The 25864-nt window shown below is 41.2% G+C and overlaps 2 protein-coding genes across 12 annotated transcripts; both read right to left on the reverse strand.

Annotated features, from left to right (window-relative positions):
- Window positions 1–667: 667 nt before the first annotated feature.
- Window positions 668–13970, reverse strand: LOC131587337 (cyclin-dependent kinase 11B). Of its 5 annotated transcripts, none has more exons than XM_058855078.1 (20): window positions 13912–13970; window positions 12886–13016; window positions 12139–12254; window positions 11717–11841; window positions 11042–11180; window positions 10397–10527; window positions 9170–9292; window positions 7967–8062; window positions 7735–7863; window positions 6925–6990; window positions 6246–6415; window positions 5669–5759; window positions 5309–5430; window positions 4890–4995; window positions 4279–4400; window positions 4019–4126; window positions 3508–3624; window positions 3132–3280; window positions 2053–2242; window positions 668–1139 (listed from the first exon to the last, which is right to left on the reverse strand). In XM_058855078.1, the coding sequence occupies exons 2-20, from the start codon at window positions 12994–12996 to the stop codon at window positions 1047–1049; spliced, it is 2304 nt and encodes a 767-aa protein (XP_058711061.1). In that variant the 5' UTR covers window positions 12997–13016; window positions 13912–13970; the 3' UTR covers window positions 668–1046. The 5 variants fall into 5 exon arrangements, with proteins under 5 accessions (XP_058711061.1, XP_058711058.1, XP_058711059.1 ...); XM_058855075.1 differs by having other exon boundaries at window positions 6246–6421; XM_058855076.1 differs by having other exon boundaries at window positions 7967–8065.
- Window positions 13971–15839: 1869 nt separating this feature from the next.
- On the reverse strand, window positions 15840–25854 carry SLC35E2B (solute carrier family 35 member E2B). 7 transcript variants are annotated; one of them, XM_058855096.1, is made up of 10 exons: window positions 25738–25854; window positions 24567–24798; window positions 22626–23138; window positions 21688–21823; window positions 20661–20788; window positions 20246–20366; window positions 19876–19929; window positions 19216–19288; window positions 18500–18645; window positions 15840–17792 (listed from the first exon to the last, which is right to left on the reverse strand). In XM_058855096.1, the coding sequence occupies exons 3-10, from the start codon at window positions 22948–22950 to the stop codon at window positions 17549–17551; spliced, it is 1227 nt and encodes a 408-aa protein (XP_058711079.1). In that variant the 5' UTR covers window positions 22951–23138; window positions 24567–24798; window positions 25738–25854; the 3' UTR covers window positions 15840–17548. The 7 variants fall into 7 exon arrangements, with proteins under 7 accessions (XP_058711079.1, XP_058711082.1, XP_058711081.1 ...); XM_058855099.1 differs by having other exon boundaries at window positions 24567–24710; window positions 25738–25851; XM_058855098.1 differs by lacking the exon at window positions 25738–25854 and adding an exon at window positions 25464–25536.
- Between the last annotated feature and the right edge of the window lie 10 nt (window positions 25855–25864).

A 25864-nucleotide genomic window follows, 5' to 3' on the forward strand; every position in this document is an offset into this window, starting at 1 on the left:
AAAACAACCAGGCTGCATTCCCAACTCACCACAACTGCAGCACGTCCACATTCCAGCCCAACGGCCTTTACCCAGGAAAACTCTCCAAAATGAACTGAATCTGCTACAATGTTTAGGATTTGAGTTAATCCCCTACTGGCCTGGTGCCCAGCTGTGGTTGCAGGAAAATGTGGTGTTTTCCAGATCTCCCTGTTCCCAGAACAAAGTGACAGCTTCACAAATCAGGGGCTCCAGAGGATGAGATTCCAAAACGATTCCTCCGCTCCTCTTTCCCCAGAAAGGACTGGAATGTGGCCTTGCATAACCACTAAAGCTGAGTTCTTCTCTGGATGGAAAAGGGGCATATTAAAAAAAAAAAAAAACTTTCACAAAAAATAAAGTTTTAAGTCTCCATATTGAATCTTTTTGATTTATAAAACAATAGAGTAATTTGTTTTGCACCACTGTAAATACAATTACAGAAAAAAAATATCTGGTCAGGGAGTATCAAACCCAGCCCAGTTCTCTCCAAAGTTAACAGGACACAAATCTCAGAATTGTAATTTTTCTTTTTGCCCCAAATATATTCAGACACAAACAATTTACTTACTTAAAATAAAAAATAAACTCTTTACTGTCACCAACATCCCACTTCATTGCATGTGAAGCAATGAAATCCTTCACACTATTAAACAATTGAAAATTTATTTTAATTCTACAAATTTACAAGGAAAACAAAACAAAACATTCAACAAAAAAACCCCTAAAAATAAACAATAAACTGTTCCAGGACTGTTATTTCAAGTTGTCCTTTGTCACAGCTTGTGATGATCCTGGGGTTTTCAGGTAACTCCAGTCTTTTAATGGAATGCAGCAGTTAAACTCCACATTGATTTATAAAACAAAAGCCTTGGAATCTGTGGTAATCTGTAAGTTTTTTTCACAGGGAAAAACATCTGGTGCCCCTGACACAGAGAATAGAACTGGGGCACTGAAATCCACTCACATGAATGGTGCTTCTTTTTCCTTTGTGGGTTTTTTTTCCTCCCTCCTTTTTCATGTTGAGTTCAAAACTTGAGGCTGAAGCCAGGTCCTGCAGCAGATGCTCCTTGATTTGTGGTGGTCAGATGGAAACCTGTGTCCTTCAGATCGTCATCACCCTGTGAAAGCCAAGCACAGGGAATTGATCAGGGGCTGTGCAGCTGCCTTTACCTCTCCAAAAATCTAAACAACAAAAATAATCAAAATATCTCAAGATGAGAAACAATGTTTGATTTAGTGGTGTCACAGTTAAGGTTCATGCTGGGTTATTCATAATCTTTAAATATTGCTATTTCAAAATTTGCCATTGCTAAAAGCAGTTTGAGTGTTGCTAGTTCCTGTACCCACTTTTGACTGCATGAGAGAGACAAAAAAATGGGTATAAATAAGTATAAACTTCACTTATTGAGCATCTAAATCCAACATACAGTGCACATCCTCCATTGCAATGTTTACACCCTGAAAAATCAAGGCTAAATAAAATTTTTGTATTACTTAAACTGTGAATTGAGTACAATATAGTACAGCGCCATTTCAGCCACACTGTGACATGGAACAGGTAATAAGAATTTTACAGAATTAGGAACCTAACATGCCATACTTATGGGGCCAGCACAGTTGCCATGGATAGATAGAAGGGATCTGTCACAGAGAGAACACCAGCCTGGCCTCTTAGGAATTCTCCAAGACTGGAAAAAGGCATCTGCTTCTATCCCAATGATCTGTATCATTTACCAGGCTGTGGGTTTATTTCGAACCCAAATTTAAGAGGTTAGATGAAGTTGTAAAACAATGAGTATTTTCAAAAGAGAAACTGCTCTGCACTAGGATAAACCAGACATTTCTGATTATGCTTTGAAATCGTGATTCTGGGAGCAGAGCAGTAACTGGCACTAGCCTTTGGGAAAGGAAGCTGGACCCTCCCTGGGCTTTGGGAAGAAAACCTGGACTTTGCCTGCCAGTCCAGGTGAATCTTAGGATGCCAAGCAAAGCCCAGTCCCGGGGCAGGTTCTGGAGCCGTGCCACACTCACCAGCTGGCTGTAGCCCAGCCCTCCCTCAGGGGGCCGAGGGCTGGTGCCCCTCTTGACCCGCTGCTGCTCGCTCTTGGCTGGCCAGGTAGGGAACATGGAGGGGTCAATGGGCAGTGGGGTCTCTCGGAAGTACTCGTGCTTCAGCCCATCCTCGGCCGTGATCCGGCGCGCTGGGTAATATGTCAGGAAGCTGCCAAGGATGGAAAAATGGGAAATTTTAGTCCTGCAAATTGTGAATTGTTCAGGAATGTGGTTGAGGGTTTTTGTGATGGTTAACACAGCTCTGGTGTTGGGTACTGGGGATAATTCTATTACTGGTATTGGGTGTAATTCTATTAATTTGGAATAATTATATTAGTTGGGTGTAATTCTATGAGTAGGTATTGGGTATAATTTTGTCCATTTGCTTTAATTCTATCAATGGTATTGGGTATAATTCTATTACTTTGGTATCATTTTATTACTGGATATTGGGAATAATTTGATTAATAATGTATAATTCTATGACTGGGTATTGAGTATAAGTCTATTACCTGCGTACAATTCCATGGTAATTCCATATTAGAACTATACCCAATACCAATTCCATGCGTATTGGGTATAATTCTATTAATCATTCTATTATTTGACATAATTCTATTAATTTTGTATATTCTATGATTGGATATTAGGTGTAATTCTATTAATTAGGTAAAACTCTCTTAATGATTGCTGCCACATCATCTAACAGAGCTGATTTTTAAGGCAGGCTCCTCCATGAACCTGTAATTGATAGGACAGCAGCTGGAACTACACATCCAAGCAGCACGGCTCTGCTCCCAGAGGTGTAAATCACTGGATAATTCAGACCCTTGGATAAGACAGATACAGCTCCAAAGGGATCCAGGATAATTGCATTAGAATATTTTACAATTTTTGCTATTTCCCAAGAGATTTTAGACATTCTATTAACACACCAGGTACTCTGGTAACACAGTGTAACTGCACAGCCTGGACTTGATTTTAGAAACCTTTCACAACACAGAAAATTGTTTTCCTGCCTACATATTCCCAGGGATCCCCTGGAATTCAGCACCCACTTGTTCATCAAGTCAAAGCCCTGGTCAGAGAGCAGAGCACCGAATCTCTTGCGCAGGTTGTTGTAGGGATATTCTGTGAAGGTCATTTTCTTCACTGCTGGCAGCTCATTGTAACCAGGCCAGATCTTTTCACTTGGAGTACCCAGATCCTGCAAATTAAAATGTCTCTTTAATAAACTCAGAGTGCAATCTTTTATTTATTCATTAGGAGTTGGGAAGTATCCAGAGAAAACAGACACAATAAATCATGGTCTCAGCCTACCCAAAGTGTTGTAAAGCAGATTAAGGCTGAATCTCTGTTAAAAGAGCAATAAGCAGTATTCCAATGTTTCCACTTCTAAAACCAGTCAAAATCCCAAAACATTAAAAAAATTACCTTAAAAACCTTGTTAATCTGGTCGATTTCTGACTTCCCTGGGAACAGTGGCTTCTGTGTCAGCAGCTCCCCAAAAATACACCCCACTGACCACATGTCGATGGCTGTGGAATATTCCTGGAAAGAAGGGAAATAAAATTATACTTCAAAAAATCAGGAATATATTTTCACTGATTTGTTTGGAGGTGTGTTGCAGTTTTTGGAGGGTTTATTTGGTTTTTTTTTTTTGTAGAACACACAAAACCGTTTTGCCACAATCCATGGGAAGTCCATCACCACTGACCACATCAGCATTCCAAGGGACAACATCCATCTGTCACCCACCCACCCTCTGTCTGGGGAGGATGGAAGGGTTTTAGATGTCATTAGGAGGAAAAATACTGAATATTCAGGATTTTCCCCCTGAATCAGTATAAAGACCCAACCATGTTCACACTTTGATTGTGATTTATAAAATACAGTCAGCCTGCAGTCACTGCTCCAGGAGCCAGAGGAACAAGAAGGAACTCACCTTTGCTCCAAGCAACAGCTCTGGAGCTCTGTACCACAGGGTCACAACCACAGGGGTGTAGGGCTTCAGAGGAGACCCATATTCCCTGGCTAATCCAAAATCTCCAACCTGAAAGGAAAATAAGCAACATTTCCAGCACTGTTCATTCACCATCAGTGCCATGATAGCCACCTCACAGAACTTTGGGCACAGCTAGAACTCTGTGTAACTCTGCAGAACGGAATTTGTTCTGATTTCCTCAATTTTTTCCTAATTCTTACTTTCAAAATGCCCGAATGACTGAGCAGCAGGTTGGAAGTTTTCAAGTCTCGGTGAAGGATCCAGTTGTCATGGAGGTGTTTGACCCCTCGTAGTAACTGAATCATCAAAGTCTTCACTTCCCCTGGAATCGTAAAAAAAACCCGTATGCATTGAAGAAAATAAATCTGTCTTTGTGTTTTTTTTGTTTGGAGAACTGGGAAGAGGGGCGGAAGGAGTAACGAGTTAAAAGCACAGTATAGCCTGCACCTTAAAAATGTGTCACAGAGCAGCAAAATTCATTTGGGCAGCTGGAATTCATCCAAATTATGCTCAGAAATTATTGTCTTGCATAGGAAGCAGCCAAAATTAAAGCCCAGTATTCTTTCCCAGCTCAGCACAGGGGAAACTCCCCCAGTTCCACAAGGATCAGCCAACACCTTAATTTGTGTCAAGTTTTACAGAACAAACAGAAAAAGCCAGGAAATCTCAGTTCCAAGGAACACAGGACATTCCAAAGCAACCTGTGGCACTGCCTAAAGCCAGATCTCTGCTGCCAGCAGGGTCATTTATGCCATTTGTGTTGGCCACTTTTCCAGCTCTGAGAATTTCAGGGTACTGTGGCGAACAGTACCTGGCAGGAAAGGCTGTTTCATTGTTTCCATCAAGCTCTTGAGGTCATGTTCTACATAGTTCATCACAATATAGATTTTATCCATGTTACTGCCCACAACGATCTCCTGCAACACAGAACCAGATGAGCAAAACCTGCACATGGTGTTTAAAAAGCATCCAAAATCAATTTTAGAAATATACTGGCAAGAGAATGGAGGCTGCCATTGGTAAAATCCTTAGAAATGTATTTTTTCTATTAATAAACAGCTCAGTGTTTTGTAAAACATCAGATTGTGCAGACAGTGATCTCTACACAGCCTCAGGAGCAGCACACAACTGTTCACAGAAGCAAGATCTGCCAGGGCTGCTGATATTTAAAAGCCAAGAGGAGTATTTCCAAAACAAAGGTACTTCAGACATAAAAGATTGCAGCCTTACTCTGACAGTGACAATATTTAGGTGCTGTGCTTTCAGAATTGTATTTATTTCTCTCAGGGAAGTTATGGGAAAACCTTCCTTCTCCTTTTCCATTTTCAGTCGCTTCAGAGCCACAATTTCATCTGCAAAGGAAAAACATTTCCCACCACACAGTTAATAAATACATATTACCAGGTCCCCCAGTGTTCTCTCACTGATTAAATATTTAATTAACTGTCCTGTTTTGCCTCAAAAACAAGCAGCTTGCTGGTAAAGAAATATTTTATGTAGATTTTGTTCATCACTGAAAAATGCAGAAATAATTTGCACATGAGTGCTGCCCTAAATATCCTGAAGAAAGTGGAGGGCACTGATACCCACCAGTCTTTTTGTCCTTTGCCCTGTACACCACACCATAGGTTCCTTCTTCAATCCTGTTCAAACACTGGAATTCCTCCACACTGCGACATCCCTGAAAAAACATAGGGACAACACTTACTCCTTCAGCGTCTGGGGGAAGGTTTTGCTTTTTTAAAATTTTCAGCAACTTCGCAGTTAAAATTTACCAGAATAATTCAGTTATAAACCATATGAGAAAGGTATCTTTGGGGTTTATTTTTCATAGAGTTTCTAAAGGAATCCTGCACAGAGCTTGTATTTCAGCGGATTAACTAAATTATTCCATTCACTTTTGCACAGAATAATCTTAAATAGCTGCCACAAAAGCAAAGGCAGCAACTCAGCACCTTTCACAGTTAACTTTCACATAATTAATTAGTAAAAATCTGATTTTTAGTAGCATTTCTACACTTCGCTGTGGGCTACATAAAGAACAACCAGTTTCTGTTCATGGTAACAGAACTCTCAAAAAGATCTATTTTCAGATAGCAATACCAAGATAACAGACATCAATGATATAATTACATTCTTACCTACATCTAGGAGGGTGATCCCCTACCTGGAGTGCAGGAAGATACTTGGGAAGCTCCTGTTTCAGATCAATGGGGGAGGAAGCTGGAGAATCAGGAATATATTCCCCTTCTGTCATGGCATTGGAATGAGGGGATCCCTCCCCGACCTCCTCCTCCTCCACCTCGCTCCCTGCAGAATCCCGGTCAAACCTCGACTCTGGAACTTTAAAAGTCAGAATCAGTCGTGGAAAGAGGAGCTGGCTGGAGTAATTAAACAGCTTTAGGCAGATAAAGGTGGTGACAACATTGAGTGCTGCAAGGGAGAGGACCATGGAGAAGCCAAATTTCTCCTCTTGGCAAAGGCAATGCTTTTAAGAATTCACCTACAATTTCCAGTGTTAATGCAGCAGGTCAGAAAAAAAAAAAAATCATCTTTACACCAAAATGAAAGAGACCTGAATGAATGAGACCTAGGATGTCTCATTCTGATTGCAAAGCTCTTTTGATGACAGAACAGGACAAAAGAACACAAAATGAAAGAGAAGGAAACATCAGCTCATTAGACTGATTCACTCTAAACATAAAGCTTGGAGCAGATTTCAAGGAATTTCTGAATTTGACATGAGAATAGCGTTTCAATCTTCCAGATATTTGTAGAAATAGATTTACTTAGCTGCAAAAACTCAGCCAAACACTTATTTAAAACAGTCAGTATTTGCATTGTACCAACTGGGATGTGGTTTCCATTCTCCCGTTCCTCCTCTTCACTCATTTCCTCTTCACTCACCTCCTCTGCAAAACAGAACCAAGTTTGATTGGAAAAACTCCACATTTCTGCAGCTCCTTGGAAGGCAAATCCCTGCTGAAATCCTCTCCTATCTCACCAGGCATCTGCACTGTCAGTGCCCAAGCACTTCTGTTTCACTTGGACAGCAAATGCTTCCAACAGGGAACACAACTTCGTCTGGAAATTGGGAAGTGGGCAGGTAAATAAATCATGAATATTTGCTTATTAACTGAAATTGATTTTAAAGAAAAACACCCAGCCATCAGAGCCTGCTCTTGTGTCTTTTCATTACTAATTAATGACAAAAGCTGCACAAGCAGCTGTGCCCAGACTTCTTTACTGAATCTTTTGTTATTATGTTTATTCGTTTGGAAAGAAGTTCTGAAATTTGCAACAGAAAATAATTCAAAATTATAAAGATATTTGGATTTCACCACCCCCCAAAGACATGCAAACTGTGCTCTGCAGAGTATTTGATGTGTTACAGAACCACCTGAACTGCTGACCACTTATGGAGACAAAAATGGCTTTCAGGTTTCTGATCTGGCTTCTGAGATGAAGAATTGGTATTACCTCTACACAAAAGGATAGAATAGGACTTGTACTTGGATTTTTTCTTTTTAGTTATCTTGACCTGTGAGGTCTCATCCTAGCCTAGACTAAGAGAAAAGGAAAATGTTCAAATAAAACAACACAGGACGAGAAAAAAAGAAAATTACACACCCCTGGAGGCCCTTTGTGATTCTCACCTGCTGATTGCTCAGACACTTCCTCAGAATTGCTTCCTGTCTCCTCCTCCTCCTCTTCTTCCTCTCCCTCTTCCTCAGAGCCTTCACTGCTGGACTCTTCCTCCTCCTCTTCTGAGCCTGATCCAGATTCTGTCCAGAATAATCAGACACTTAACACTAACAGTGTTTGCTCAGCAGAGAAATTAATCATGTCTGTACAATTAATTACAGCTCCTAAATTGCATGTAATCACCTGAGGAAGACTCTGCCGAACTGGTTTTTCTCTCACTGTCACTGATGTCTTGCAAGTCTGACAGAGGATCCCTCTCTTCTGGTTTCTCTTCTTTTACTGCTGAAACCATAAAAATTAAAAACACAGTGCTAAATGAGTATCATTTCCAAGCTTCTGAATTCCCAGGTAACTGCTTCACTTTCTGCTGGCATTAAATCAGTGCTGAACATTCAGTATTGGAAATTCAGAGCACTAAAAAAAATAATCATTTCACACTGCTCAGTGACAAACAGCTTTTCTGAATTGCAGTGGTGCAGGATCAACAGCCAAAAATATGGAATATTGACTTGATTTTTAAACATGATGTCTTCCTAAGGTCTTCTAAGATGAATTAAAACAGGAAAAAAAGAGAAAAAAGCACCATGGTGACAAGAATCACCAGGACAGGGTCCTTACACACTAGTTATTGTCAGTGCTCACTGCTCCAGTGCAGTGATCACCATTAAAAATCCCTGGTGGTTGATTAGGCAGGAGTTTTCCAGGACTTGCTGCCTGCCTCCACTTGGAATTCCAGCCAATTCCATCCTCCTCTGAGTGGCTACACTTCTTTTCACAGTTACACACATTAACAAGGCAGACACAGAGCTTTTCTCCTTCAAACAAAGGCATTTTTATGTCACTTGTGCAAGTTCTCTACCCCCAGAACCTTCAGGTGGGACCATTTTCTGGCTTGGAAAATAAAATTCATCATCTAAGCAGAACTCTGCCTTAAGAATTTAATTTCTTCTACAAGATGGCAGAATCAGTGATGCATGCATTGATCCCTGTGAGGTCACTTTTTAAGGCAGTTTAACTCCTAACCCGAAATCCAACTGGAGCTGGAGTAACCAATCCCTTTTTAACCTGCAAGGGAATTCAACTACAGGGTTTTAAAAATTCAGTCAGCTGCTTCTTTCACCACTGAACAGGTTAACTCATTTTGAAACTTCTCCAATTGCTACTCCTACCCCTAAATCCATTCCATTTGTCACTTGTGCAACTCCTGCAAAACCAGCACTGCTTTAGAAAAGAGATACTTGTGAAGATTCCAGAGTTACACCACTGGGGCTGAGCTGGACAATACTTAACTGAGCACCTAGGATGTTCGTTTGAGACTAAAAATTAAACACTACCCCAGCCCAGTTCCTGCTGCCCCCCAAGACAGTGTAGAGTGGCAGATGCTACCTGGTTTCCTGCTCTCTCCTTGCTCAAGCTTGTCTCTCTGCTGGCGCAAAGGGCTGCGACTCCAGGGTCTCATTTTTACTTTGTCTCCATATTCTTCCCTCACTGTTCTATGGTGTGCAGAAACTAGGGAAAACAAAACCACAAGAAATTGTTACATCTGTCTAATTAGAGTTGTCCTGTCTGCTACAGCCACCTGATTTGAATGCTTTTCTTTTTCTTTTTTACAGGGTAACGGGGAAGAGTGGGACAGGAATCTACTTTAATCTGGGAGAATGAAGGGCTTTGACTTATCTTAAACAAAATATGGATTTGTACTGCTTAGAGAAAGCTGCTGCCACACTTAGAAGCAAGCTGCCCTGTATGTTACACATTAAACACCCTGATTCTAAAGCATTAATGCCAGAGAAAGAAGTGAAAAATACGTAAAAGAATAAAACCAGCTGAGGTTTAGAAGGAGCTGACAGAACATTCAGAAAAATAAAACCAATTAAATTAACAGTTACACAGATTGAGCACTATCAGCACAAAGAGGAGCTATTTGGTATGAGCTGAGCAAGAAAGAGAAAGCAAAATATATTGTTTGTTCTGCTATTCTTGAATAATCTTTTTCACCTGATCAGCGGAATGGGCTCTGCTTTTTACCTCTGAAAGCTGGGACAGAGATCCTTGAACCAAAAATTATCTGAGCTGAGATTACTAATACCCAGTATGCTGTGAGAAGAGTTCAAGTGCAGAACTTAAACTGTTCAGGCACCAGATCTTCCCACTGGACTCCCACCACAGCATTTTCCATGCCTGGAGTACTTACATGACCTCTCCCTCTTTGCAATTTATTCCCCCAAATCTTTCAAACACTGAATTTTGAGGTTCCAACCTCTATCAAACTGAGTTAGACTCAGCCAAAGAGTTCAGAACAACTGGGGCTGTGCTGGCTGCACACAATGGCACCAAAATCTTGTTTTTATAGGAGATCTCCCTGACAGGGAGAGGCAAAGACTCATTGACTGATCAACCTGCCAGGATATTTAAGGCACATAACATCACCACATTATCTCCCCATGTAAAACTTACATTTCCTTTCCCCTCCCATGTCAAAGGCCTCCCCACTTTAATTTTTTCAAAATTCTGGCACTGCTTTAAGTAAAAAAACCACTTTCTATCCCTCCATTCCACCACTGTGTCAGCCGTGATAGTAAATATGAAGAATATTTATGCAGAGAGAGTCACCTTCTCTCCTTGCTTCCCTCTCCTTCCTCCTCTCCTCAGCTCTCCTTTCTCGCTCCTTTTGCTCCCGTTGTTCCTTCTGCTGCTCCCGGATTTTTCTTTCCCTTTCTCTCTCAAGTTGTTCCAGACGATCTCTGGAAAATAATTTTTGTTTGTTACAAATTCAGGTCATGAAGATAAGGAAAACTGGTTTGCAGAACCAAACCACTAAACTCAACTCCCTTATCAATACCCCCAGTTGTGCATCAGTCAAAAACAGGTGGAGTTTTTCAGCTGATCCCTTAAAAAACAGGTTTAAAAGACCCAGAGCAGGAGTTCTCTACCGTATCAGGAATTAAGCAGAAATTAAGCCAGTTTAGTAAATTAATCCCCTGATACTGTGCAAATCTGGTTTGAACTTTTTTTTAGGTTGAAAAAACTTCTGAGACCATCCAATCTTTTTATTACAGTGAACCACTGGCAGTGAATGTCCATGGAAACAAAGCACTTAAAAATAATTAATGTGAAGAACACATTCTGTCAGACAACACATTCCCAGAAACACAGACAAGTTTTTACTGTGGATTTTTTTGGTTATTTCACAACAACAAATGCTCAGAGGAGGCAGCTGCTGATCTCCCTCCCCAAGGGAGGGAGGGATGGATGTACCTCTCCCTCCTGGAATGCTCCCTTGCCATCTCTCTCCGTTTCTGTCTCTCCCATTCACGCCGGGCTTTATCCTGCTCTTCTCTATGTCTCTTCCTACGCTCATGCTCCCGCTCCTTCTCCTTCACTCTGGCATGTTTCCCTTGAACAAACAGAATTCAGAGTGTTACTGCTCAAAATATTCACCAAAACCAGAACTTAAAGAGGGTGAAACTGATGGGAACCTATTTCCATGACCTCTGTTGTTTTCTTAAAAAGGAAAATCCTGTTCTGAAAGGGAGCTGGAAAGTTTGAAGTCTGTAAGATTTTGCATTAATAATTGCATTAAAGTAAAAGATCGTTGTTAATGACAGGAAGACAACAGGAATGTCTCCAGAATGGATATTTTTTTCTTTGGCAGGTACAAAGATCAGAGGTCTTTCACTCACTGAAACGAGAGAGAATCTTATCAGGCCTCAAGGAGTAAAAGTGACCTCAGTGTCCCTGTCCCAGAGAGATTTCTGTCTTCTCAACCATGTTCACACCTCTGGTATTCCCATAAGGGCACTAAACACAGCCAAAGAAATAATAAAAGTTTAAATTCCTCTGTCTTATCCACCTGCTGTTTCCTTTAGTCTGAGTTATTTTTATTTACTCTACTCCCAGAAACCAGAAGCTTCCAAGAGTGGCAAGAAGCACCTTCTGCAGAATGACTCCGGTGCCTGCGTTTCTCTTTCCTCTTCTCATCTTTCCTGTGGTGGGCTTTTTCTTTCCTGGACATTTGCTGGGGTGGTTTGATAGCCAAGGAATCATCTTCTTCTCCCCTGAAAGGCAGGACAGGAATAAACTCAGGGAGCTGACATGGGAAAGCCACAGATTTCCTTGTTTTGAAAAGATGCCCATTTTATATTGAATTTCCACAATAACCCTAAATCAAAACTGGAACACAACACTGTGAAATCTTCACCAGTGCTTCAAAAAGTTACCTGATCTATAAAAAGGATTTCCACTTCTGCTCACTAAAAAATTAGATTTTCCCTTCAGATATTTGAAACCCTCTTCTCAAAACGTTGAAAGGTTAATTCCATGAACTGTTTCTATTTTTATTTCCTCATTCTTACCTGTCTTCCATCGAGTCTTCCCTCCTGTAAGGTGAGTTCCTGATGGTGATTTCCATGCGGTGGTCTCTCAGCTCCCCCTCTTCAAGAGAATCCCTCTTGGAATCCCTGTCATCTGACTGAGTGAACCACAGGAGAGGGGAAAATTCCTTTTACTTGTATGACTCAAAATGAAAAAAATTAAATATTACTGAAGTCTTCTATTGCTGGCTCAAAAATTCAGTCTGGACTAGTCACCCCTGTACAATCCACTGATTTATGACAGCAGCACTTTGACTGCAATTATAGCTGAAGTGCATTAATTTGACATAATTAGACAAAATTAAATACTCAGGAGAATTGCTGTATTGTGTGTTTTTTCCTGCAACAATTATTTCATACACAGCTGCACAAAACCAAACAGCAACATAAAAGTGATTCCAAGTCAATGATTTTAACCCATTCTTCCATAAAATCGTTAAGAGTTGTTCCTTGAACTGCAAGTCCCAGTTAATTAATTTACATTTTCTGACCAATAACTATAACAAAGCATATTATATAATGCAAGACCAATGAAATCTTCACAAAGCATTATACTTTTGTTAAACCCTGGAATTAGAGACCACACAGAAAATAATTCAGCTGACAGGACATGAGAAAATCAGTAAAATCTCCGGAAAATCAAGATGCAGGCACTGTACCCCATTAAAATGCAGTTTTCTACTAATAAAGTAAACAATTAATTAAAATGAATCCCAAAGGCCAGCTTACATTTTTCATACGTTTGATTTCTGCCTTCTCCTCTTGTTCCTTCCTTCGCTTCTTCTCTTGGAGAATCTCATCTAAAGTCTTCACTTTCCAAGAATCCTTTTCATCACCCATTTGAGTTAAAAAAACACCCTCTGTAAAAGATGTCGACAAACACAACAAGTAGATCTGGTTTACACACGTTTTTTTCAGTGCAAACACTTTTATTTTTGAGTAAAGTCAAGCTGGAGTTGATTTATGGTGAACCAAAAATGTTTGTTTTAAACCCAAAGGAAAGACTCTGTTAGGAACTCAGGGAGCTGCTGCAAAGCACACAAAACAGTCTGTGGCCAAGGTTTGGTGCCACACATTTAATAATGACCTGAGACCTCGGGGGAGTTAACAAAGCTTGGGAAAAAAGGACACAAGGAATGCAGAATTTATGGGAGAACTGGCAGAACTCCTGAGATAAGGATAAAAACAACAAAGTCAATTCAGCAACTGTGCTAGAATCAGCTGTCACTAAGGAAAAGGTAATTCCAGCACGACCACCGACCGATGAAACGAGAGACTGAGCACAGCACTAATTAGCAGGAGATAGCTAATAGATAGAAGGAGGAATATTAATTCACAAGAGAACTACGTCACTTATAGCCAATGAGCACAAATTCCTTGCTTTACTGAAATGTATAAACAGCAAAAATGTGAGAATTGGCGGTTTGATTTGCGGAATACTCAGAGCACCCAACTCTGAGCTAACTCATCGCTGTCTCCCTCTCGTGTGTCACTCCCGGCTTGCCGCACACCGCGGAACGAAGCCCATTCTGGCGGCCAACACCGCCCACACCCCGCGCAGCCCCGGCAGGGCCAAACAGCTCCGCGGCCCTCACGGAGCGCTGCCGGCCACGGGCCCGCCAGCGCGGCCGCTCCGCCGCACGCCCTCAGCACTGGGCTTCCCCCACAACCCCGAGAGCCCCACGGAGCCCCCGCAGTGTCCCCTCAGCCCCCAGTATCCCCTCAGAGCCTCCGCGTCCCCCCCGCCCCGCTCACCGCCGCTGCCACCGGAGACTGCGAGCAGCAGCGCGCGACTCACGCGTCACTTCCGCCCGCCGCCGCGCGCCGCTGACGTCAGCGCCTATTCGCGGCGCGGTAATTAACGCAAGTCGTTAATGAGTTGTTAATTGAGCTGTCCCTGAACCGAACCCTCCCGCCAGCCAGAGGGGCATTAATGAACCTCCAGGCTGTGCGTGTTCAGCAATAAACCGAAATAAAGCGAACAGCCGGTAAGGTGGGAATGGAGGCGTTGGCACCACGGGGCCGCCATTTATTACACATAAAATCGTGGAGTTTGAATAAAGCGCGATTCCAACCAAAAGCCGCAGTTCCCAAATGGAAATGAGTGAGTGTGCAGGGAGGAGGTGACAGAGGCGACATAGTGACTTGTAATAAAGGGAATTGATTCGTGCTAACTAAATTGTAACTATTTGGAAAGTTATTAGAGGCAATCAAAATAATCAGTGTTACAAGGCAGATGTACCCCTTTACAGATGTTACATGTTAAAATAGTTTGGAAGATAAGTGATGTCTCAAGACGAAAAAGGCCTTGAGATGGGAAATTAGAATGGCTTTAGGCATGAGGCCTAAAAATCAGTAAATATAAGACTAATTAATAGACTTACATAACACAACGCTTAGTACGCACACGCAAACCTTTAAGGTTATCCAAAGGACGATAAGGAAGAGGAGAAGCCTTTGCCAAAAGACCCCCCCCCAAAAGAAGGCTGAAGGCCCCCTAACAAGAAGCGAGGCATGCGATGTGAAGAAAAGTGACATAAAGTCAGAAAAATCGGAAATAGGAGGAAGCTTACGGGAAACATTAATGAACATGTATAAGCATACAGTATATCAGTTTAGTTTGAAGTGCTTTGTTTGGTATGTGAGGCAGGGTGAGAAACCCTCCCCGTACCCCGGTCGGTTTTGCTTATGCTTTAATCATACTTAATTACTGGCAGATTATATATATATAAATTGTAATTTTTTGCTAAATAATATGCTTTTACTAAACTGTATTATTTTATACCAAATTACTATTCAATTTACTAAATTGTATTAATTTCAAATTAAACTGCCATTAACCCAAGGGACCTAGTTGTCAAAATTCTAATTTAATTTATAACAGACTGGGCACGGCCCAGAACAGCAAAGATCCCTAATAACAATCCCTAAAATGCACTGATCCCTAATTATCCTCCACTGGAAATATGACAATATAATGTCATATAATAGGCCATATAATGGGAAATAATGATAATTTAGAAGCACAGGGAGTGCTGTAACACCTTACACCTCAGTGCATCAGGAATTCACAGTTAAGGAAGATGTGCTCTATTGAAAAATGTAAAATAAATAATCTGCATAGCTCCAGCTCACAGAGCTCGTCCTCATCACCAGTACTTGGGTGTTGCTGCAAGAAATGCAATGAAAGGAACTCTAAAATGTTCCCATGTTCCCCCAAATTTTCTGGGCAGCACTGCTTCTATCACACCATGGAAGGAGCTGGGGTGTGACACCCTTGAAAATTCTTATCAAAGAGCAAAAATCTTGTTTACATAAGAGAAAAGAAGATTTGCTGCTCTGACTGGAAAATAAAAAGGTTTTACAAGTGGAGAGCCAAGAAGTTGATTTGTTTAATCTAAGGAAAGCAGAGGCCAAACAGAGGGCAAAGCAAAATACACAAGATCAACACTGGAACAAAGCCCAGCAGAAGAGGAGGGTTGTGCTGCCACCCATGAGCTTCTCCAGGGGTTCAAATCCCATTCCCAAATCCTCCCAGGGCTCTGTTTAGGTCACAGAAAAGCAAAAACCTGCTGGGCTTTAAAATGAAGCAGCTGATGGTGGGATTTGTGTGAGAGCAGAGATGGGATTTCTGTCACCTAAAGCAGAAATATGACACAAACCACACTTTTTTTTTTTTTTTGGTAGTTGTACTTTAAAAAAATCTCAGTGTATTTGTCAGAAAACAAACAAAAAAACCCACAGAGCAGCATGCCACAGTCCATAGCTTTTATAAAAGTGACAGGAATACAAAAGAAAACAAAATACCACAGATGTATCACATACACAAGAATGAAAAAATTGGTATTTCCCTCCCACAGATCTTTGGGGAATCTGCCCCAGGCAGCCACTTAGGTGTGGAAATGTAATCACAAGTGTAAATGTAATTTTACAGGAATTCCACTGGTAACTTACTGTTAGCCATTATTTTTAGCATAAAGACCCGCTATATATCCATGCTCCAACCTCCCAGAAGAGTGGCAATTATTAAAATCCACTCATTTTAACTTAAGTTTTGTTTCCAGAAAGTCCATGTGAATGTTTTTGTAGCTACATGTCCGCTTTTTTTGCCAAAACTAATGACTGTTCTTCAGAATTTTGAAAAGGAAAGTTAACTTTTAACTTTTGATCTACCACAAAAACAAATGTCCTTTAAAAAAAAAGAAACTTACAAGCAGCAGAAATAAAGATTTGCCTCAGTTTATGGTTAATATTCCTCCCTTCCATCTGTCACAGATGCCTCTGAGATTTCTTTACATAATGAGAAATTAGATATTTTACATGCAGGTCAGACTCATAACCCTGAGTTTCTAAAAGGCAGCCTTTTGTTGCACTCTTAGAAATAATATAAAATACCCCATCAATTTCTTTCCTCGTGAAAATGAAATGAAAACAACAAAATGGTTTCTTATAGAAATACAGATATTCTGCTTCTTTTCTCACCACAATTTTCAGCTGTTTTTTTACCTCTAAGCAACTACAAGTATTGAATTCAACACTCCATTTACAAAGGGTATGTGTGTGAACACTTGCATGTCAGTTTTGTCAGTAAACCATTGGAATGTGATATTCCCACGTTACATTTTAGGAGGAAAACCACTACAAATCCTGGATTTGTAGTCAGCAGTTGGTGCTCACCACAGCTCATTGCCCATAGTTTGCTTCAACCAAACCTATAAAGTTGGTTTTTTGGGAGAAAAAGGTGGGAATTCTAATCCCTCTTAGAATGATGGAATATCCTGAGTTGGAGGGGACCCACAAGGATCATCCAGTCCAACTCCTGCCCTGCACAGAGACCCCAAAATCCCACCTTGTGCTGTCCAAATGCTCCCGGAGCTCTGGCAGGTTTTGGGGGCCCAAAAATTCCTTAGGGGTTGAGATGAGGCCACCCCGGAGCAGAGCAGAGTGGGAAGATCCCTGCCTTGGACCTCTTCCATCTCTACACCACACAGGAATGACAGAGGATGCAGGAAATACAGAGCAACAACTGGGAATTTCCATGAGGCACCAATTCCATCCCTCTGCCAGCAGAATTCAGTGTGGGGCCACATTTTCACATTGTTTGGATGGGGAGGGAGACAGGAATTGTTTTCCCACAAGACACCAAAGTTCCTTCACTAACACAAGCTTGGAAATGATCTGCAGTCAAGGAAAGACAACAAAGTCCACGTTTACATTCCAGGTCCTCTCTTTGGGGCATAAGATTGCCAAGGCTTTCTTGGATTCTTCCCAGCTCCTTCCTGCTTCAAGTCCTGGGCAAGACTTGCCAGGAACTCAAAGGAACCAAAGGAAAAAACCACATCCTGAAGGATTTCCTTGGAGTCTCGCTTGGTTGGCAGGATAATGAGCCACATTAATCATAGGGTTCCAAATCCTTGGGGATCAGAGGCTCGGTGTCCTCAGTTGGCCCTGGCAGGGGCTGTGGGGCCATGACCAGGCTGTGCAGGGTCTCCTGCTGGTGCTGCTTGGCCTTGTTGTAGAGCAGGACCCCCATGGTGACCAGGACAGTGCCCACAGCTGACAGGCTGGTGATCTTGTTCCCAAAGACGATGATGCTGAGCCAGATGGACAGGGCGTGTTTGACAGTGCTGGCAACGCTGCAGACAATGGCACGGACATCAGGGACAGTGGGGACAAAAAGGACAGCAAGGACAGTGGGGACAGCTAGGACATGAGGGACATGAGCAGCTCTTCCACATCCCACAGCCAGTCTTTAATGTCTGCCTTGCTCCTAAACACCACCTCAGATTCCACTTCAAACCCCCACCATTCCTGGAATTTCACTTATTCATCTCTTTCCAAAATACCTTTAATTTTCCTTTTTTTCTAGCCACCACTTCCAGCCCCAGCCATCCTATGATTTACCTCATTCATGTCTTTGCACAATACCTTTAGTTTTCCTTTTTTCAAATGCCACTTCAAATTCTACTTCCAGCCCCAACCATCCCATGATTTTCCTCATTCACCTCTTTGCACACTACCTTTACTGCCTGGCTCTCAAGCAGAAGTACTGAGCAGGTAAAAAAAGAATAGAAAATAACGTTCCTGCCCAAAAATGCAAAATAGTGTTCTTGACCAAAAAATTATAAAATGGTGTTTCTGACCAAAAAAAATTATAAAATACTGTTCCTAAAAGGAATATAAAATTGTGTTTCTGACAAAATGGTACAAAATAGTGTTCCTGACCAAAAAAATAGAAAACAGTGTTTGTGACAAAAATGAAAAAATAGTGTTCCTGACACAAAATATTCTACAATAGCGGTCCTGACCAAAAAATAGAAAATAATGCTCCTGATAATTTTACCTGAAAGTCACAGGAGAAATTTTCCCCATCAAGGCATAGGCTGTGACACTCTGCAGGTGGAAGAGGACTCCATCTATCAGGAGGAGAATGACAACATCCTGGTTGTAGCTGAAGCTCCTCCCGCTTTTCCCAATCACAGGGACGTCCTAAATGAAAAAGAAAAAAAAAAAAAAAAAGAAAAGGAATTTAAGAAAAATCCAAGTGATTTTTCACCCAACTGTTAGAAGCAGATAGAATTTTATGTTTAAATTTTAGCCCAACAAAACCTAAAACATACAAGACATTTAGATCTTGTAACTTTTTCTCTAAAACAATTTGCTTTCAGAGAGTTAATATTCCTGTATACCACATGAATATCAACAAAAAGTCAACAAATGTTCCATATTTTGTTTGCAAGTCTTTATCTGAAACCACAAATGCACTGAGATAAAATCATTATTTTAACTGGAAAATCCTGAGATAAACTCAGGCTTTTTTGGATTAAGTCATGTCTATATTAAATTATTTATTTTAAAATTTTCTCTTTTTTACTCCCCCAATCTCTTGCAAACATTGGATGAATTGTATTTCAGGCTGATTTTAAAAAATTGGAAGGATAAAAGGTAAAATTTAAGATTAACCTTTGTTGCACATTCTGCTTACAATTAAAAAAAAACCCAAATGTAAATTCACTAAAAAATAAGCTTAAATTCATTAAAATAATGAATTCAAATTACCATGAAAAATATCCAAGCTGGAATAAGCATAACCACAGCAGCAGCACTTGTGTAGAACTGAAGCTCTGGGGCGCTACAAAGAAGAAAAAAATAATTATTTAAAACTTCCTTTTTAAAAGAAAAGAGAAATTTGCTGTCAGGGACTGAAGCTAAAAGGCACAAAACACCAAAAGTAGTTTTTTTTCTCATGGTAAAATACAAATATATTATTAAAGGTATTTTTTAACACAAGACTTTACTCTTGGTTTAAGTTTCAGAGTTAAAAAGTTGCTTTCTGCACCCAGTGTTAAGGATGGTTCCTGACTGCAGAGTAAGGACTGATTGCTGTGAAAATAGTACTTTTAGGGGGTTTATTTATATTTATTATATATATATATAAGTTTATATATATAATTTATATATTATTATTTTATAAACAATTATATAAAACATACATAACTATATAAAAATATTTATAGAAATACTTATATTTTAAACTTTTTATTTCTGGGAGTTGTAGCTGATTATGAAACTTGCAGCAGGAGCTCAGGGGAGTTTTCTCGCCCTGATAAAATGATAGAGGTGATCAGATTGACACCTTCTGGTGCAACATAGTGATAAATATTTCATTTCTTTATGCAGCTTTAATATAACCAAGCCTGAAATGTTTTGAATACTTACGAAAATCTGTATTTATCTCCACTGAGTAGTTTTTTGGAAAAGACATTTTGCAAACTAGAGAAGAAAAATTAAAAAAAAAAATTAAAACCACCATTTAGCTGTGTTTTAGCTAGGACAATTCAATCAATCAGTCAATCCTCAGGTGGATAAATGTTTTCTACAAGTACAGAAAGGAGTTTGGTCTAATGAAGTTTTATTATTTAATCTCAATAATGCTGTTAGATATGAAAGTGAGAAATTTGTTAAAAATACATTTTCAATACCAACATTTCAATGCACTGTACAGAATTAACTATGTTAAACAATTTTCTTCCATCTCCTAATAAAATTAATTGCTTTTTGCACCACCAGAGCTCTCCTGGTGCCTCACCAGTCCATGATGTTGGTGGAGAGAGCTGCGGAGAAGCCCAGGATGTTGAAGCTGATTTCAGTGGCAGTGCACAGAGCCAGCCCTCCCATCACAGGGATCAGAGAGAGATTCACCAGCAATCCTGCAGAGGAAAAGGGCCAATCTCAGTTTCATTGCTGCATTTTTAATGTATCCCACTCTGAATTTTGAAAGAATTTGAAATTCTGAAAAGCAAGAAAACAGGACCACACTGAACTTCAGTTATTTAAAGCCACAATGATTCCTTGACAAAAAAATAACAACTCCCTCACACCAAACCCTTTTAATTCTACAAACTCATTGTGTTCAGACTGATTCTTCAGCTGCATTTATTATATTTCAGTGGTCATTCTTTGACCTTGAATAGAGAGTAATTAAATCTCATTTCAAGAGTCACCAGTGTATTCCCCCAAAATCATCCGGGACATGATGACAGTGAAAATAGGAGCAGAGCTTTTCACAGTTTCTGCAAATGAAACTGCCACATTCTTCAGGCTGACCAGGCCCAGGACCACTGTTGCAAATCTGCAGAAAAAAAACCCCACAATAAATTAATAAAAAAAAGGAATTATTGCACCAGAAGAAATTAAAATAATGCTTCATGAGCTACTCTTAAACATGCAGCATAAAACTGTGATTTCTCCTGCAACTGCAAGGCCAGATCTATTTCTTTCAGCTCTTGCTTAAACATTATTTAAAGCAAATAAAGGCACCCTTGGGCAATTGTGGAATGTCTTTGGCTGCAGAGTGGATTTCCAGAAAACAAATTTACTTTTTAGCACACTCCAAGGTTCAAGTGATCATTTTTTAAGCCAAAGTTTTCAACAGGCCCAGTTAGAAAAGTGAAAATCTTCTGAGAAACAGTAATTCACTGAGGAAAATTTATCTGCAGTTATCTTTAGTATAAATTAGATATGCTACACAATTACCACAGTTTAAACTCTAAAATTAATTGAATTTATCGCTTATTTGATTTTCTTTATCAGTTTTGCAGGGTAGAGGAAACAAAACCAGGCATTTTTGTTCCCTCCTCGACCACAAACTGATACAATCCTAGTGCACAGCAAATATTTACTTTTCAAAAGATAAATTTTAATAGCCTAGAACACTTTTGAAGCAAAAGGCTGGTAAATATTAATGCACTAAACAAACATCAGCCTCAAAAGAGAGCAGGAAGAGAGTAAATGGAAAGAGAAGTGAACTCTGAAAAAAATGAAAATGTAATTAATGGGAAGGCCAAAAACTTGACATCTGGGAAAAGGAACAACAGCAAATAAAAATAAGATTATCCTGGGATATTTCTTGCGGGGGAAAAGATGAATACTCAAAACAACTTATCAAAGCAGAGAGACGTAAAAACACAGATTTGGTTTGGAAAACCACAAATATTAGCAAAGATACTGCAGGATATTTTTCCTATTTACCTCATTAATCCCACAAAGAGCATGATCATGATGAAATTGGGGGGATAGGAGATGCGGGTTTTGTGCTGGTACAGACAGCATGGGACAAACATCTTGATGCAGCCGATGAAGGTGGTGGAAAGCATTTGAACAGCACCTAAAGGAGGATCAGAGAACGGAAATAAAGTCAGATCAGAAGCTGGAGCACAACAAATCAATTTTCATGAGAAAATTTTTGACACAAGCATCTATGCAGTATTTTTGGCAGTTAAGAAATGACTGTGTATATTTTATATATTCTCACAAAAGCCCTTTGCTTCTACATTTAAGCAAGGTAGCACAATAAAGCAAATGTTTAAAAACCTGGTTCACAGATGAACTGGCCTTTTTTTGCCCCTTAAGAAGAAAAAAAAAGAACTAAAATGGCCACTGGATAACAAAGATCACCAAAGGCAACTCTTGGCACTGCACAGCTCTGGAGAGCATCAACAACTGACCCAAAATATGACTTTTTGTTAAACCCTCCAACACAGAAAACAAAAAAAAAACCTTTTTTTTCCCCCCCTTAAAGGTCCTCTACAAGCAAAATTCCATCTTTCAGCAAGTGGAGGAAAGGACAGTGTCAGAAACCACTTTAAAGGCCAAAATCCCAAGTTCCCAGCCTCAAGATCCCTCCCCACATCTCCCAAACTAAGCATTTTTCACTTCAATTGAATCATTCTCTCCCTCAGCTTTATATGGGATGATCTGGGATTATCAATCATAGAATCATATCTTGACTTAGAAGGGACCCACAGGGATCATCCAGCCCAACTCTTATCCCTGCACAGACACCCCAACAACCCCACTCTGGGCCTGGAAGCATTATCCAAATGCTTCGGGAGTTCTGGCAGCCTCTGGCGCTCCTGTTCCAGTAAAATAAATAAATCTCTCCCTGAAATTCAGGAAAAGCAGGGTACCGAGCATGCTGGGCTCTCCCTCCAGCAAGGACAGAATGTATTTGTTAAGGAACAGAGTGCAAAAGCTGAAGAAAAACCACAAAGTGAGGTAGATGAGAGCATGAGAATTCCAGATGCCCAGGTCGGATTCGATGACCGTGGTCTCTGTGATTGTGATTTTCAGGACATTCTCCTCTGGCAAACTGTCACTGCGAGCAATCACAAATTTCTCACTCCTGTTAGCAAAGAGTGAGCCCAGCTGGAACAGGGATTTTCCCTTTGGCTTCTCCTCCAGCTGGGGAGGACTTAGGGTTGCCGGTGTCAGGGCACTTGTCGCAGCCGACATGGTGAGGTGAGGAAATGAATATCTGTATTTCACACAAAGCAACACTGACACAGCACTTGTTGAAACAAAAATGTCATGTGGTTAATGCTTCATCTCCCAGGGACCTGGAAAATTGGTCCTCCAAAGAACATACTGCAGGAATATAAACTCCACATGCTTCTTCATGTGGGCTGCTCCATGTTTGCTGCCTAAAAGGGAAAAAAAGGGAAAGAAGAAACATGTGTGACATTTTACATCTCTAATGCAGCAAAGATAGCACATTTCACCTGAACTTTATGAAAGATAAAGACACTTCTGTAATCCTTCAGACTGGATTTTGAACTCCTGATGTCTTCATGCCAAGATTAAGCAACAAGAACTTATTTTAGGGAGGTTTTTATTCTAAAATAACACCCACCCACCATCCAGACTTTGTGTTTTTATGTCGTTTTTCCTCCAGAGCACCTCAACACAGCCTTTCAAATTATAACTAACTCCTCTTCCAGACTTTGCAGTGCTTTTGACCTAAGTCTGTCTTTAAACACTCCCCAGAAAAATCTTTCCAACCCAGCAAATCCAAGCAGGAACCTCTGCCCTTAGTACTAATTAACCTGTTATCAACCTGAGTCAGAGAGATCGATAATCAAAAGCTGTAACTCCCAGTAATCACAGAGCTACCCTGGTAATTGTATCCAGGTAAAAAAGGTAGGGAAACATGTCCAAGAGCTTTCCAGAGTGGTCATCTGTTTAATTACATGGGCGTAACGCAATCTTCCTCATTTTGCTGTACCATGACAGTCAGTATTAGCACTTACAATTCTTAAAGCCTTTCTTGACTTGGCAACAAAAGGCATTAAATGATTTGCAACCAGAGCTCTTTTCTTTTACAAATTACACAGAATGTGGCAAGTTACAGTAGCAGAGACAACAACAAAACCACCCTGTGGTCTTTACTCCTCTCATAATCAATGGCAAGAGAAATCCAAGAGCTGCGACAAGAGCTACTGCACCTGCCCTGATTTTGTGAGCAGTTCACTCTATTTTCTTTTTTAAAAGATTTTATTTTTAATGCTTTTTAAATGTCCAGTGTGGCATCTCAAATAAATCAGAATGAGGCATTGAGGTGTTAAAGATCTCATGTCAGTATCCTACACAGCAGCTACTTCACAAGTGAAATTTTCCATTCCTCACATTCTCTAGCTACCACAGCCATGCAATGAAGATTTCCATCCCCGTGCCCTTATCTCTTCACATTTTTTCAGAAATTCATGCCAACAGCACATTGAGATATGGGACCCTCTGACACGATCACATTAAACCATGAACTTGCGGTAACCCAGTTTAATACAAGACTTTGAAAAAAAGATACACATTCTCTAAGAGAATTTGTTAGGAAAAATGGATTCTTTACTCCTCCTTTTCCAGGTCATAAAAAAAATACCCCTCTACATTCAAAATAGTTAATTATCACAGCTTTAAAGTATCTTTTCTGTTTATACAACTTAATTAAAACCAAGGCAAATTAAGGACAACCAAAGCCCCACCCTCTGAGATATCAGATTTGATATCACTGATTCCACACATGGCAGGAAGCAGAACAGCAAACAAGAATAAAACTACTCCCCTAAATTACTGACCTGCTGGCTTAAATCAACTGGAAAGTCTAAATGGGCTGAAAGAGTTCTCCATCTGGAACTAATTCAGTCTTCCTCCCTCAAGGCCAACCGGCAGCTGATGTTTACCAACAGTTGAAAACGTGGCAGTGGTTGGCAGTTGTTTCTCTTGGGTTACACACAAAGACTCAATCTTCCAGCTCAAAAGAACCAGCTGAGTGCCTCTTAGATTCCTTGTACCTTCTCGAACCCTTAACTACACTCCCAGTAACAATATATTAGGGTGAAAAAAATATCCACAAAGACCTTTAGAAAGTCGTCTTTCCACAAATAGAAACAAAAGTTCAAATATATTGTAAGGGTTTGATAAGCTAAGGTTGATCTGACAGTGAAAAAACAAAGGGTTGTGTCCATGACCCTTCATCTGTTATGCAAAAGGTCACTCAAACATTGCTCCCAACGCAGCAAATGCACAAAATTCAGCACCCTGAGCAAGCGTCACTCATTAACACTGCTTCGCAAATGGCAACGAGAGCATTTAAGATGTTACAAACACCATAAATACAACATCAGAAGACGCTGAAAGGCTGAAACAACTTAGCACTTCGTGGCACTCCAGCTGTGCTTCTGCTTCACCCACTGCCAGAGCCTTCCCTCCGCATTCCCAACCGGCTCCCCACAGCCCATTCCCATTCCCGCCCGTGTCCCGGTGCATCCCCGCACCTGAGCGGGGTTCGGAGCCCTCCCCGGGAGCACCGCGACCCTTCCGACCCAGCTTGCGGGCCCAGGGGCTTTTCAGCACCGCAATTCCCCTGCCCGGGCCCGGCCCGGGATTGTCCTCTGCGGCAGCGCTCGCTGCTCCCAACACTCCCTTCTTCCCTCCCTCCATCCCTGGAGCCCTCAGCGCATCCCGGCCGCCACCTGCATTCGCTGCTGCCGCACGGCTCCGGTACCACCAGGCTGCGGTAGCACCGGGCTCCGGTACCACCGGGCAGCGGCTGCCCATCCCCTGCCGTGGCCGGAGCTGAAGAGGCGGGTCCGGCCGCGCACCACCCCGCCGGGCCCCGGGAGCTGGCCGGGCACACCGGAGCCGAGCGCCAGGCTCGCCCCTTTGTCACCGCGGCGGCGGGGAGGCCATTTTACCAAAAACCACGAGGAAACCACGCAAAGCAGAAGGGGGTTACAGGGCACGCACATCCGGGTAGAACCGCGCAGAGCGCTTCGCTGCGGGCCGCCCCTCCATCGAGCCGGGTGGGATGCCCAGCGCCGAGGGCACTCCCGGGGCGGAGGGGCGGAGCGCGACGGCCCCGCCGCCCGGCAGG

The sequence above is a fragment of the Poecile atricapillus genome, chromosome 22 (assembly GCF_030490865.1).
Source record: "Poecile atricapillus isolate bPoeAtr1 chromosome 22, bPoeAtr1.hap1, whole genome shotgun sequence".
NCBI lineage: Eukaryota > Metazoa > Chordata > Aves > Passeriformes > Paridae > Poecile > Poecile atricapillus.

What these genes read in the sequence shown, in the direction of transcription:
- LOC131587337 (XM_058855074.1), bottom strand. Translation starts at nt 12,996, where the DNA reads ATGGGTGATGAAAAGGATTCTTGGAAAGTGAAGACTTTAGATGAGATT. An exon ending in TAAATATTGTCACTGTCAGA is followed by an intron (nt 4,996 to 5,308) that starts GTAAGGCTGCAA and finishes TCTGTGTTGCAG; the next exon opens with GAGATCGTTGTGGGCAGTAA. An exon ending in AGCTGTTGCTTGGAGCAAAG is followed by an intron (nt 3,625 to 4,018) that starts GTGAGTTCCTTC and finishes CCTTCTTTCCAG; the next exon opens with GAATATTCCACAGCCATCGA.
- SLC35E2B (XM_058855096.1), bottom strand. Translation starts at nt 22,950, where the DNA reads ATGTCGGCTGCGACAAGTGCCCTGACACCGGCAACCCTAAGTCCTCCC. An exon ending in GATTTTGGGGGAATACACTG is followed by an intron (nt 20,367 to 20,660) that starts GTGACTCTTGAA and finishes TTTCCTCTGCAG; the next exon opens with GATTGCTGGTGAATCTCTCT. An exon ending in CAGCTTGGATATTTTTCATG is followed by an intron (nt 18,646 to 19,215) that starts GTAATTTGAATT and finishes TTTTTCATTTAG; the next exon opens with GACGTCCCTGTGATTGGGAA.